The 13,629-nt window shown below is 37.1% G+C and overlaps 1 protein-coding gene across 5 annotated transcripts in view; it reads right to left on the reverse strand.

Moving 5' to 3' along the window:
• ARMC2 (armadillo repeat containing 2) overlaps nucleotides 1–13,629 on the reverse strand; it is an 81,835-nt gene that overhangs the window by 41,965 nt on the left and 26,241 nt on the right. For all 5 annotated transcript variants that reach the window (XM_082048876.1, XM_082048875.1, XM_082048877.1 and 2 more), the window contains one exon: nucleotides 1,739–1,809. In XM_082048876.1, coding sequence (XP_081905002.1) covers nucleotides 1,739–1,809 — 71 coding nt within the window. The remainder of the gene's footprint in view (nucleotides 1–1,738; nucleotides 1,810–13,629) is intronic.

Here is a 13,629-nt window from a genome sequence, read left to right on the forward strand (position 1 = left end):
GCAAATGAGAACAGTAGAATAGTTTGCACTGTTCCTTCCTGCCACAAAACCCACATATTGACTCAATTATTTCTTTTCTTTCCAATTTGTAGCTACCTCTCAAACGGAAAGATGGCACTGACTTTCTAACTATGCACACGCTTAACTTTATTAAGCAAGAAACAGAATAGTTCCTGTATGCATTTCCAGATATGACCAAACTTCTCACTCCAAAAAAAATTTTAAAAGCCGTGCAATTTTTAGTTCAGAACAAAAACAAGTGATTTTTTTTGTGCCACTCTTCTGCAAGTTGTCTCACATTCATCAGAAAAATATAGCAACCTAAAAGGTATAATGGCATAGTTTTTTAAAACAAATATCTCTTGTAACAAGGGAAAAAATATAATAATCTTCTACTAAACAATATTGATCCTAGCAATAAGAACAGGAAATACATTATTATGAAGAAAAGCAACATTAATACATTGTAATGCATTTATCTCAGTCCTGGGATATTTTTAAGTGCTGATTAAAAGTTATGGCACTAGTTGTATATAAAATATTGCAGAAGCTGTCCTGAACCTTATAATGGAGCGAATTGAAATTCAACAGTAAAAATACTCAAGCAAAAGAATTCAGCAAGTTGAAGTTCATTGTCTCAGTTTTTCACAGGTCTTAGCCACAGCTTTGCATTCTGGGCAGAAAAAAAAATATCACTAATCAGTCAAAATTTATTGGTTGCTGTTTTTAGCATGTAAATACAAGAGCCTTAGCAACACTGAGCTCTCAAAAGCTGTGTACTGCCTGACTTATCATGGTTAGCCTTTTCATGGAATACTGAGTGGCTATTAATACATAAATATTAAAACAGTCTACCTCCTCTTTAAAACGTGAAAATATAAATACGAGTCATATCAGAAAATAGGAGTAATCTGTAAATGAACACTCGTTCCAGGACCCCACTATAGAGAAGAAACAACTGAGATTTCCTTCTGCCATCCCACTGTTTATTCTGAGATTAAAGATATAGTATGCACAAGCTACGGAAGCTACATAATGTTAAAAAAAAGCAGATATAAAAAGAAACAATCCTAATAACACACATGATTTTTCAACAGCACAAATAAATTAAAAGGTTTATAAACATAGAAAATACAGCCCCATAGAATACTAACTCCCATGACATGTTAAATGCTCTCAGTTCCTCTGGAGGAAATGAAAGCAGAGTACACTACAGCCTTCGCTAGAATGATCCAGAATAACGTAACTTCTCAGTTCTAGAAAAATAGTAATAAGGCATAATAATAGCAGAGTAGAAACTTCAGGTTTCCATAGCAGATTCTCAAATGTGCACTTGCCATGTATTAAACATGCCAGCAATGAGGAAAAATTAATTAAAATCCGTTATGTAAAATTAGCAAAATGCATCCCTACAGGGCAATCCAAAATCTGTATCTTCAGCTAATATAGCTTGGCATAACTTTATTAGTTCCTGTGAATTACGCCAGTTTACAAAAAGTGATGGGCAAACAAGGTGTTAACGGACTGGCAAATTCTTAAGCCTGCATGTGGGAAAAAACAGAGAAAATATCAACAGATTTTTAGAGTTACAGTCCCTTGAATAGTGTTTCTCTTTAGTAACAACAGTAAAAAAAAGAGTACATATAGAAAACTAAAATACTGTTCAGTGATTAAAGAAGAAAAAGATCTTCAAATCACAAAATTTAGATTATTTCTATTTGACTGTATTATGAAGTACCTGTTACTCTTCTCTTCCAGCCTGTACTCCTTGGCCATGATGAACTTGTGCCAGGGTTCTTCATTTGGTCACTAAAAGATACAGTACATACACATACAAAATACATCAGAATAGAATGCTGAAAATGCCTCTTTCTTCACAGGTGCTCAGTATGAGATCTGCATATTAATAACTAATCGGAAAATATTATAATTTATTTTACTAAGTTAGTAGGTTATCTGCTTATTAAAAATGACATAAATAAAACTCCCTCCAGCATGCATTACAGAAAGATCTTTCAGAAATGCTGACATATTTACACCACAAGAGGTCACCATCATGGAACACAAAACCTAAAGCATTTCCACTTGTACAATAAAAGTGAAAGCTGAACCAAACTTAACTCGGAAAGAGCCAATTTTTACTTTATCATCAGTTTCATTAACTGAATATAAACTCAACTAGCTTAAAACTGTAAGTTCATCCATTCACAAAGACAGTGATCTCTTCTGATAGAATTAACACTTTTAAAAGCTTAAATGAGAAGAATTTTCAAAGAAACAAACACTTTAGTATCCTTCAGTGGAAATATTAGCATTTTCAGGTCTGTGCACTATTAGTAACTGCACAGTGGTCACTAGTTCTCTTAGTGTAAGAAACATGTATGTTGACGTTTCTTTGTAAAGCGACAGTGAATAATGCCATAATTCCGTCTGATTGTATGATTAGTCTTTCTTTAGCCACAGGAAACTACTACATATATCTGTGATAAATCTATTCTGTTTGCCCAGCTACACACTCAAGCAGCACTGATCTAAAAGAACTAAACAAGATATAGACTCTCCTTGCTATTAAACAGGAATCTCTCCTCCTCTAAATTCTGTACTGAAGACAAAAGTCTTATCTATGTTTTCTATTCTCAGTCTATGTTTAATTTAATACTTCTTATTCCATTTGCTGTTCATGTACCAATACAACCAAATCTTCTAACCTTCCTTCTAAGCATAATAGTGGTATGTTAGCAATGTTATTTCTGGGTTTTTTAACCTGTTAATTTAGTTGCTATAAGGCTTAAAGCTAAACTGTTGTTTAAGTGGTTTGCCGGACTGGCGCCTAAATCCTGTCTGCCAGTCCAGACAGAAGATGTAACTCATCCTATCAACAGATGGGGACAGAATAAAAGACAAAGCTCTTGTAGGGTCACTTCCCTACAAAAGGGACTGGATGGCTCCCTGTGATCAGTTAAAGATTTCCCAAGCAATCACATTACAGAGGAACACTTGCTTCATTATGGCTAACAGTGGAGAGTGCTTTCTTTTTACAGCATGAAGATGTAAGTGCTCCAAAATCCAAATGTGTACACAAACTATCTTGACATATTTTCAGCTCATATACAGCAATTCCTACACCTCCGGGGAAGCAATGCTTTAAAAAAATAGACAAGTGCTTACATCTCTGAAATAAACCAACATCTGTAAAAAACAGGGTTTCTACAGCACACAATAAATACAATTCAGTGTATTAACAGAAATCAAAATTTGGTTCTGTTTATCTGAAAACCTACTCCTACAAACTTTAAAAGTTTAAGAAATTATTCCACGAGGTTCAACATCCCAGAAATCAAGACTATAACCTGAAACAACACTGTATAAGCAAGGGAATAACAGCTTCAGCCACCTGATACTAACCCAGCTATATTCAGAAATCAGTATCTTCAGAAATGTATGTAGGCATGATACTATCTGCCTATATGAATATGGATATTTGAGTTTGCTTCCCTCAGAGAAAGTTTTGTAACTATATTCAGTCTGTGCCTCTTTCCCTAAAATGTAAATCCACAGGATGAATCCAAGAAACCATAACAAAGACAAACTTGCAAGTTTGGCAGGAAACAAAAGCAGCTGAATAGAAAAGACACTGAAGCAAAGGATGTGGTAAACAGAACACTTACCAGCTAAAAACACCACATATTTGAGATGAAGGGTAAGATCATGTCACAGTCTGAACTGCATCAAAAAAAAAAAGTCTGGTTTGAACCTATGATTTCTTAAACACTGGTATAAACCAGTTTAGAGACGTATGCGAGTAGGAAAGCAGATTGCTGTACTGCTGGTATTCACTGAACTATCTGTACTTTTGGGAAACATCCTCACAAGTTAAACAGCTTAACTGGAACTCTCATTATTTTGAGAAAAAGAATACATTGAGTACATACATAAGAATGACTAGTGGGCAGGTTTGTCTTTAGGGAGTATGCACAATTTATGAATTTTGTGCAAGATTACAAAATCTCTTCATGTATCTTTACCATGCTGCCAACTCCATTTTAGTTACAGAGACTTTTGCTTTTTTGTTATCTTTTCACTTTCATGTAAGGCTGAAACTTGAGCAATATCTTGTTAAGAACTATGCAGTTAAAATGTAATCAACCTACTCTAAAAAATGTTACCTACTATTGAAGGGAACTGGCTTGTCAAGAGAGTGGTTGCCTTGGAAACAAAGTCATTTGGCAGAAATCTGATCATCTGATAAGGGACTCATCAAGAAATCAACTGACAGAGGCTCTGATTATTTACAGAGGAAAAAGAACCTGGCAACTGGATCATCTCTATCCCTCTCATATAAGGGCAATCATAGTAGTGCCAATGAGGAACACTGCTTTCTTGAATATATACAGACTAAGCGGACTTCCAAAAGGAAGGTGAGCCAGCACTGCAGTAGTGTGTTCAGTATTTTTCCCTGCATAATTAAGTGAAAGCAGCATTTATTCAGAAACTCTGCATGTTTAGATGTTTACTTGCTTGCTCTTGCCATGCACCTCTTGTTAACGGTAAATCTGCAAACTCACACCTTCAGTGGTATTCCAGGGAAAACCACATTTCTAGGAACTGCATCCCAGAGGCAAAGAATTGGGGTAGTTCTCCCCAAAGAAGGTGCACACAACAGCAAGGTGCGATTCACAAATGTGAGTGCAAGATCCCAATAGAGGAATAGTGCCTGGGCTCTTCCCTCATACTGCAGAGCCTTAAACACCTGAGAATCCAGCCACCTCGTTACTTGTAAAGCAGTCTGGCAATGGGCTTGAATGTTGCACCACACCCTTCCATACTGTTAGACCCTCAGCATGGTCCCTGCTACAGTTTTGGCCCAAGAAAGGCAGTACTTTCCTTGACAAATGTCTGTGCACAAGCCACAGACAAGCAGAGGCAGGGGCATCCCCAGCCAACACTTTTTGCGTGGTGGAGAGAGGGTTAAAATACTTTCATTGTATTACCATAATCCATGACACAGCAGTTGGCCACAAAGCCAGAGACTCTTTGTTTAATTTTTATTAATTATTAGTACAGACATAGCCCTGGTGCCCCATGGATTATTCAGTTACCATTTAACAGGGACACATAGCCTAAATACTAAAAAGTTAATGCTGCTCTACAGAATTGTCCCTCACAAGCACCTTTGATCAGTGAGGTAGCAAAGCTTAACTGGAAAGAAAAGAGAACACGATTGTGTTTTCTGAATAGTCGAACTGAAAGGCATTCCCTCTAGACACTACTCTTTCTTCTCATCATGATAAGGTTCTTGTAACACCTACCTATTCTTACAACTTTGAGAGGCAAAACTAGAAAATATGGAAGTGGGAGAAGAACAAAGGAGCATAGTAACTGAGATAGTGCAATAAAGGATGAAGAATGTAAGGGTTAGTTTTCAAAGAATAATGGAGAATGAGCAAAAGATAAGGGCAGTGTATATGGAAAAGGCCATTAGCCCCCTACTATCTGCTTCTGCAAGTGCCAAAATCTCACATGACTTTGCTCCTCCAGACATTATGAACCTCTTCTCTTTCATCCAAGTAAACTGAATCTGTGGATCCTCTCTCTTGGAGAGAGGAACTGGGACTATCCCATGTAAACCAGAATCTGAACAGTGTCTTACAAAGGCCGTGAGCTACTCACACGCAGGCTGCTTCCTGTAAGGAAGCCATACACAGTAAACACTAGCTGGTGCCTGGAAATACATTTATTTTCCATTTTTAAACAAGGAAAACAAACTCAATTGTGAACTTTGTGATCCAGAACTTAACAAGATTCTGCAAAGCACCCCTAAGTTTGTATTTATGGGTATCTCTTGTTGGCAAATTCTACATGACTGCTTAAGGCAACTTCTTTGGGATGAGGGGCGGCTGAAGACATTGGAAGAACAAAACTAGTTTCCACCATCAGAAATAGAAGGAATATGAGGCTTAACATCCAAGGACTTTATGAAGACTGACTAACAAAACAGCATTTTCTCTCACTCAGCTCCACACAAAAATTTCCAAATAGCAGTAAATCTTAAACATGAGCAATATTTAAGCAACATTTCTAGGTAACGTGGAAGATAGCTTGGAAAAACCCACAATACTAAAATTTATAGAACATATGTTTACATACATTTCATAAAAATACGAACTAGATTATAGACTAGTTGGTCCAAAAGCTTGTCTTCAACTTCCTTTTTTAGTCTATCAGAAGAAGACATAAAACTGGTATAGACACCGTAAGAAAAACCTCTTCAGAAGTTCCTTCCTGATAAGAAGCATTACTCTGTGTTGTCACCACATAAAAGATCTCTTATCATCCATGTGCTCTTGATAAAATGTTGCCCTCATTGCTAACTTCTAGTAGCATTTTCTAAAGTAAAGTAATATTTAGTTGGGGGGTGGAACTCAGTTTATTTTTAAACAAATTTCTAAAGCATTTGAGTTTATTGCCTTTATTTCTTTGGTGCCTTTTTCTTAAGTCAGAAAACTGTAATTATGAGCATACAATTTTTGAGCATCTATATTTGCAGAGCACTTTCTATATATATTGCACTACAGTTCTAATCTTCTAAGTTCCTTCCTCATAAGCAAATCTAAGCCCCTGGTAGTCTCACTGTTCGGCCTTACAGCCCTTTTATTTTATATCTTTATTTTGATAAGGTCAAAACCAAAACCAGTCATACTCAATGTGAAAGTACACTAGCAATTTATGTAACAAAAATATACAAAAGTCATAATAGGTGATGCTGAAAGTCGTACTTGTCCAGCATCTTCTAACAGTGACCAAAAAGCAAAGAGGGTGCTTTTGGGGTGCCCAACCTGCACTTCTCCTTCAGCTTCTGCCTTTGTGTTTTCTACCCTGATGCATTCCCCACCACCACCTGGTCTTTTTTCTTCCATTTTCCCCCCATAGTCATGCTATTTCTCCCCAGTGTATTTTCCTTCTTTCCTTCATTTCCTCCATTAATCCCCTTCAAGCCCCAACAAACTTCCTTTCTTCTTCTTAATTTTAAACCTGAAAACATGACTCCAATTTTTAGAAATTTTTTTTGGATCCTTCATATATCGATGTTTTCAGCTCTTCAAACATCCAGGAGAGCAATTTCTAACTTTACACAAGGCTCTAAAAACAGCCTAAGCACTGCAGTAAGTAAAAGATGCAGACTGTTTATACATAAATACAAGCTCTGAACATCCGATTTTACAAACACGCATTGTGTGCATTGGAAAGCCAGACGTGACGTATCTGCCCCCAAAAAATCAAGACATTTCACTAAGTGGGAAGAAGAACAGATTTGGAGGAATGCTAAGCAGATTCTGAGGGCCTGCTCAGGCAAGCCAGATGTATCAAAAAGACTACTGGGTACAAAGGTGTTCTTTCAGACTTGATCAGAGCTCAGTCCCCCTGATTGTGGGTAATCCTGAAACAGATATGTCCTTCAGAAAGACAGTTCTTTGAGATGTTACTGACAAGTACATTCAGACTGTGACTACATTCGCACTGTAATGTGGGTTTATTTTTAATGCTAGCAGTATCCAGGATGGCATGCCTTCTGTTGATAAGGATCATTTGGCTATTTAAGCAGTTGTGTACTTTCCTTTCAACCAAAGATTCTTAAATTTTATACAGACTACAAAGGGAAAAGCTGCAAGGATGTGTTGTGAAAGCATATACACAACCAAAAAGTCTCTAAAAATAACAGGTAAATAACTAGTTTTTCCTCTTTTGAGTGCCTGCTATGGGGGAGAAGGAAGAGCTCTTTTCACACAACCAAAGAGGGTGTCACAATGCACCCTCCCTGCAGGTATTTATGTACATTGATAGGACCCCTTCCAAGCCTTCTGTTCTCTAGGATAAACAGTCCCAGCTCCCTCAGCCTTCCTTGTATGAAGGACTGCATCACCTTAGTAGCTAGACTCCCTCCAGCAGCTCTGTATCTCTGTTGCATTGGAGAGTCAAGAACTGAGCCCAATACTCCAGATGCAGAGGAGGTTTTCGAGATGCAGATGAACAGGGTGTTAGGTAATCTCATCTAGGCTCCCTTTTCCACAAAAGATTGGACCAGATGACCTTTTGAGGTCCCTTCCAGCCTGAGCTGTTCTATGAACTTGGAGTCCACCAGGACGCCCTGAGTCTTTCTCCACAAATCCATGTCCCAGCTGGAAGGCTCCCAGTACATACTGGTGCCTGGGGTTGTTCCTCCCCAGGTGCAGGACTTTGCACTCACCTTTGTCATTCTTCTAAATTATTCAGAACAGTGATCTTATGAATCAGATCTCTTGGCAGGAGCACAGGGGAGCACGGTGCAAAGACACCAGACCGAGTTTATCAGGGCACAGCCAGACACAACAGCTTCATCTCAAAAACAAGCATGGCAGCCCCCGGGAAAATTAAAAAGGAACTAAAGGTGACTGTGGGAATCAGAGCAAGAAATATGATGCAGCAGACCCTGAGTCTGCAGCAAGGAACAAGGTGGTGCAAGAACCCCAAGGCAAAGGAGAAGGGGAGTCTGATGTGGAGCTGGAGCAAGTGAGAGAGACCACGACTCATTTTCTCAGACAACGTTCAGTTACACAATGCTTAAGAGCCACTGCTTTAGAACATAAGTCCTCTGCTACTGGGATTCTTCCACCACAAGTGTTTAGTGATCAAGAAACAAGAGTTCTAATTCTAAACCATAGTTACTGATTTTTAATAACTAAGACACTGTTCTGCAGACTTTGAAAAGAAGTGTAAACAACATCCTAGTATTTTTGCCAAAGCCACTAATAGGAATTGGTTTCAGCTTTTGGAAAAACGAGAAAAAAAAATAGTATTTTATCGTTCACTCTCACAGAAATTAATTTTTTTCCATATGCCAATTAGCATTTGCATTTTTGATTAATGCATTTACTCCTATTTAATTATACTATCCAGACCTTTTACATTGCCAAAAGGACGTCAGAATTAGTTTTCTGTATTTCTTTTCATTGGTTGAATAGTAGGGAATATGTTTTTGTGGGTTTTGTTTTGTTTTAAAATAAATCTATCTCTTCTGTAGGAATCCTTTTCTCTGAGAAGGAATTAATATTTTGGGTGCAGATATGAAGATAGTTTAAGCAATCAGACAGCAATCAGTTGTCCCCTGCTTTTGTAGTTTTCTACTGAAGCATTCCAAAACTCTAAAAAGCACAAGAAAGAGAAAATAGTCTTACGGAAGCAGTTGATAAACACCTCTCAGGGATTCTGTCAAACAGGCATTTAATAAGGACAGCAATGATGATGGAAGGTAGGACACAGTATATCTTCTTTACAGCACCTTCTAATCCTTTTGTAGCTATTTATGGTAATAACTTTTTTTAAAAAAGTATAGAGCAGGCCACTTGGGAAGCAACTGTTTGCCACCAAGTTTTTCCTCATTGAAGGCATTTATGTTTCTATGAAGTCCTGGAATGACATCTAAGCTTTCAGAATTTTGAGAAATTGGAGGGAAAAAAAAAAAAATCATCTTTTCACACCAGGGAAACTGCTGCCCTTCATCAACAAATCTGCTATCGCTGTTGACACTTCTGTTGAAATATATGAATGCAGAAAACATTTTAGAAGTTTCATTTTTTATAGCAATCACAATAGATGGCAAGGCACAATGGCTGGATGAAGATGTAAACAAAACTTAGCCTCCTTATGACTGTCAGCAATTGCTCCTTGCTTTCCTGAGGCAACATGTCAATAAATTCAATCTGCTTCAATTAATATACCTATTCTATTATAACTAGATGGTTATTTCCAAAACAGAATAGCAAACAAAATGACAAATAACTCTTCCCCTCAACAGGTCCTCTTCTATTCTTTTTGCCCTAGTACCTTTATAAAGGGGTAATGATTTCATTAGCACTGTTCATTCTTTTCATCAGTCCCTGGAACAACAAAAGAATTTGAGATTGAAAGTCTCTTGCTGGAATAAAATACCTTCCTTCTGTTCTCCTTGAAATAAATGTAACAGCATTAATGGCAGGAATCTGCCATGCTATTTTGGCATGCTCCACAGTTTCATCATTAACCAAAACAGAGATTTATTTGAAAAGTAATTTTGGTACATATATAGGAACTTGGGCAAAGGAGTAAAGAGCCTCATGCACTTCCTTCTGTATGAGGTATACTATTTCTACAATCCCCTTGCTTAATTCGTGCAAGGGTTTTAAGTCACTGGGATACAGAATTGAGGCTGACAGAACTGCTCCATGTGGAGAATGACAGGACTCCAGGTAATAAAAGTCTTCACATTCCTTTAAGGTCTCAACCTATTAATCCTGAATACAAGGTACTCTAAATAAAAATATCTTTTAACTTCATACAAGATGCCTCAAGTATAATACTTATGACATAGACATAGATGCAATCTAATCATAGTGATCATCTGGTAGCTGTAAACATGTTCTATTGAGAAAGAATTCCAAAATTCTCTTACTGCAATGACCCATCTACGGTACTGGAACCTTTCATATACAATGCCTATCAAGACCAAACTCAATGAACTATACTGAAGGACAGGTATTCGATATGTTTCAACCACCTTGTCAGATGAAGAATGACATCTCTGCACTCAGAAAAGATCAAGGTCTGCTTGACTTGTATAGTACCATATGTGAATACTGAACCAACATGTTTATTGGTCTAAGTCTTAGCCATGAGCTAAAATGTATGAGAGCAGCTGAGATTACCCAGAGCCATTCCATCATACAATAGCATGAACTGCTTGGGCTGATATAGATAAGGAATCTTTGTCCTTTACTAAAGGGAAAGTATCTGTTATTATTTTTGTTCATAATATCATAGAATCATTTTGTTTGAAAGACAATGTTCCCCCAGGATCATTGAGACCAACCATAACCTAACCTAACTCTAGCACTAAACCATGTATCTAAGAACCTTATCTAAACGCCTTTTAAACACCTCCAGGGATGGTGACTCCACCACTTCCCTGGGCAGCCTGTTCCAAAGCCTGACAACCCTTTCTGTGAAGAATTTTTTCCTAATATCCAATCTAAACCTCCCCAGCGCAAACTTGAGGCCATTTCCCCTTGTCCTATCACTCGTTACTTGGGAGAAGAGACCAACACTCACCTCGCTACAACCTCCTTTCAGGTAGTTGTAGACAGTGATAAGGTCTCCCCTCAGCCTCCTTTTCTCCAGGCTAAACAGCCCCAGTTCCCTCAGCCACTCCTCATCAGACTTGTGCTCCAGACCCCTCACCAGCTTCATCACCCTCCTCTGCACTCTCTCTAGTACCTCAATGTCCTTCTTATGACGAGGGGACCAAAACTATTGCAGCTTTACAGGTATGTCTGGTATTCTAAGCCATATGAGCATCCAAATGTTGTTAGTGATCCTTGGTCCAAGGGTATAAAGCAGCACAGGCAGCATCTCTTGGGCAGAATTGGCAAAAATCATCTGTCTCAAGTACACAGAAAGCATGCACAACCCACAGGAGAAGGTAAAGATGCATTGTGCAAAAATACAGATCTTCCATTCAACACAGAAAGAGGAAGGAATATTATGTTACTTCTCTGTTTTGGAGAAAACTAGTCAGAATAAGATTGGAAAACTTTCTTCTGTATTATCTTAAGGCTTGTAATTTGAGATCTAACTTAAGTGATGGGTGAGATTCAGCTACTTCTAGTGTTATTCTCCCTAGTTCAAATGTGGATATGACAAGTTACATGAACTAACATTCCCTCTTTTATGGTCAGAATCAGTATTTTAGCTATCACGTTCAGAAACAGAAAAGTAAGTAACAGGGTAAAGTAAAGCCAGCAAAGCTTACACAAGATGAACCTTGACAGCTTGTTCTTCAAATATGCATAATGATAGCTAAAGAAAATAAAATTGAAAATACATAACTTTCCCCTTTTAACTTTGTATATTTTCTAAAACTCCTCTGGAGAAGTTTAGAGAAACTGAACTGAAAACATCTTATAAAACTTCATGTTGCAAGAAACAATCTTTTTGGTAACAGGCTTTTTTGCCTGTCCCTTAGAGTATTTCAACAGGGAAGCCATTCATTTTCAAAAACTATCACGGTAATCAAGGTTAATCATGACATTCTGTGGTTCAGACTGCCAGAAAACTTCATGATTATGGTACACAATGCCACATGAATGGGTGTTTGTGAAAAGTACCAGTAACAAAAACCCCAAATCAAAAACTTGCAGAGCTCTCAATCTTATAAAAGAGAAGTATTTAACTTTGAACAGATAGCACGGATGTATAATGAGTCAACTATTTAATCACACCTGCAAGTTTTAAAGTTATGACTCGGAAGATCATTCTTTCCAATTAGTGAAAGTATCAACTGGTCCTTTCTTATTAGAGACACTTGGATACTATTAACTAACTACCCATTTCGAACTGCAACACTGAATTACTCCACACTACACTAAATAGAAGTTAAACTACAATAACTTATGTAGTATAATAATCCATCCAGTCCTCACCTAAAAAGTCTTTTGGGTCACTGATTGTCATGGGAGAAAATTATTCTCCTTGGTGCTTAACTTTTCTTCATCCACAATTTTTCATCACTGGGTTTGTTTTCTTATTTTCCCTCCCTCCATACTCATGAAACTTTTTCTTTGCTCCCACAAGTCTCCAGTCTTTCAGATTTTTTTTTTTAATCCTGTTTTCAGTCTGATATAACAGAAGAATGTTACAATAGCTCTGCTTTGTATCATTTGCTGTAATAGCCTCAATAGACAACATTCTCTAAACTATTCAGTATAATCATCAAGTTAGTAAATGAAAGGCATTTCATTTTATGGAATTAAGAATATATTACTTAATATCAAAGGTACTTAAGAATATCCATGGAATTTTTTTTCCTAAGCATAAAAACATACTAGGAAAAAAAGGTATCTACTGCTAAGTATTTATATTTAAGAGTAAATAAGAGATTATAGGATGTGTTTTGAAAATAAACTGTTATTCATTCTTTGTTGTAGAGATTGTCAGATCTGTCAATGTTATTATCACAAATCAGTTGTTCATCCAACTACTCATGCAGTGACTGATACACCTATTGAATATAGTGCCACAGACTATTCCTCCCTGTGCAAGAATGCAGATCTGTGAACTACAGAATGGATGTAATAACCTAGGTTCAGTAAAAACAGACTGCATGCACATAAGTCTCATTAATCTCTTATATCTGTTTGGTCATAGAAAAAATGAGCTAAAATAAATTCAAAGACACAAAAAAATGCTGTCTCTGTTGTCAGTGAGTTTAAGCCTGGTTTTCTGTGTATGAACACATACTTTCCCAATACGGAACTGAAAACATGGCTCTACCCATCTCCGGAGCTAAGGGAAGAATTATAGCAACTTCAAACAAGAGACCTAAACTATAAAAACAAGCACATTGAATTTAAACTTGAGTATTCTACATGCAATTATTAGAAGACTTAGTTTTGAAATGTTAATTAACAAACAAAATTAAAGTTCTCATATCAAGCAATTCCTACCAACAATTTTTGGAAAAATTAGTCTTCTCAGTGTAGAAACTTCCTAAGAACAGAAGTATAAATCTTTCTTTTTCCTAATAATCTAAACATATTTTTGGTTTAATGTATAAATAGT

This window comes from Streptopelia decaocto, assembly GCF_964273445.1.
Source record: "Streptopelia decaocto genome assembly, chromosome: 3".
NCBI lineage: Eukaryota > Metazoa > Chordata > Aves > Columbiformes > Columbidae > Streptopelia > Streptopelia decaocto.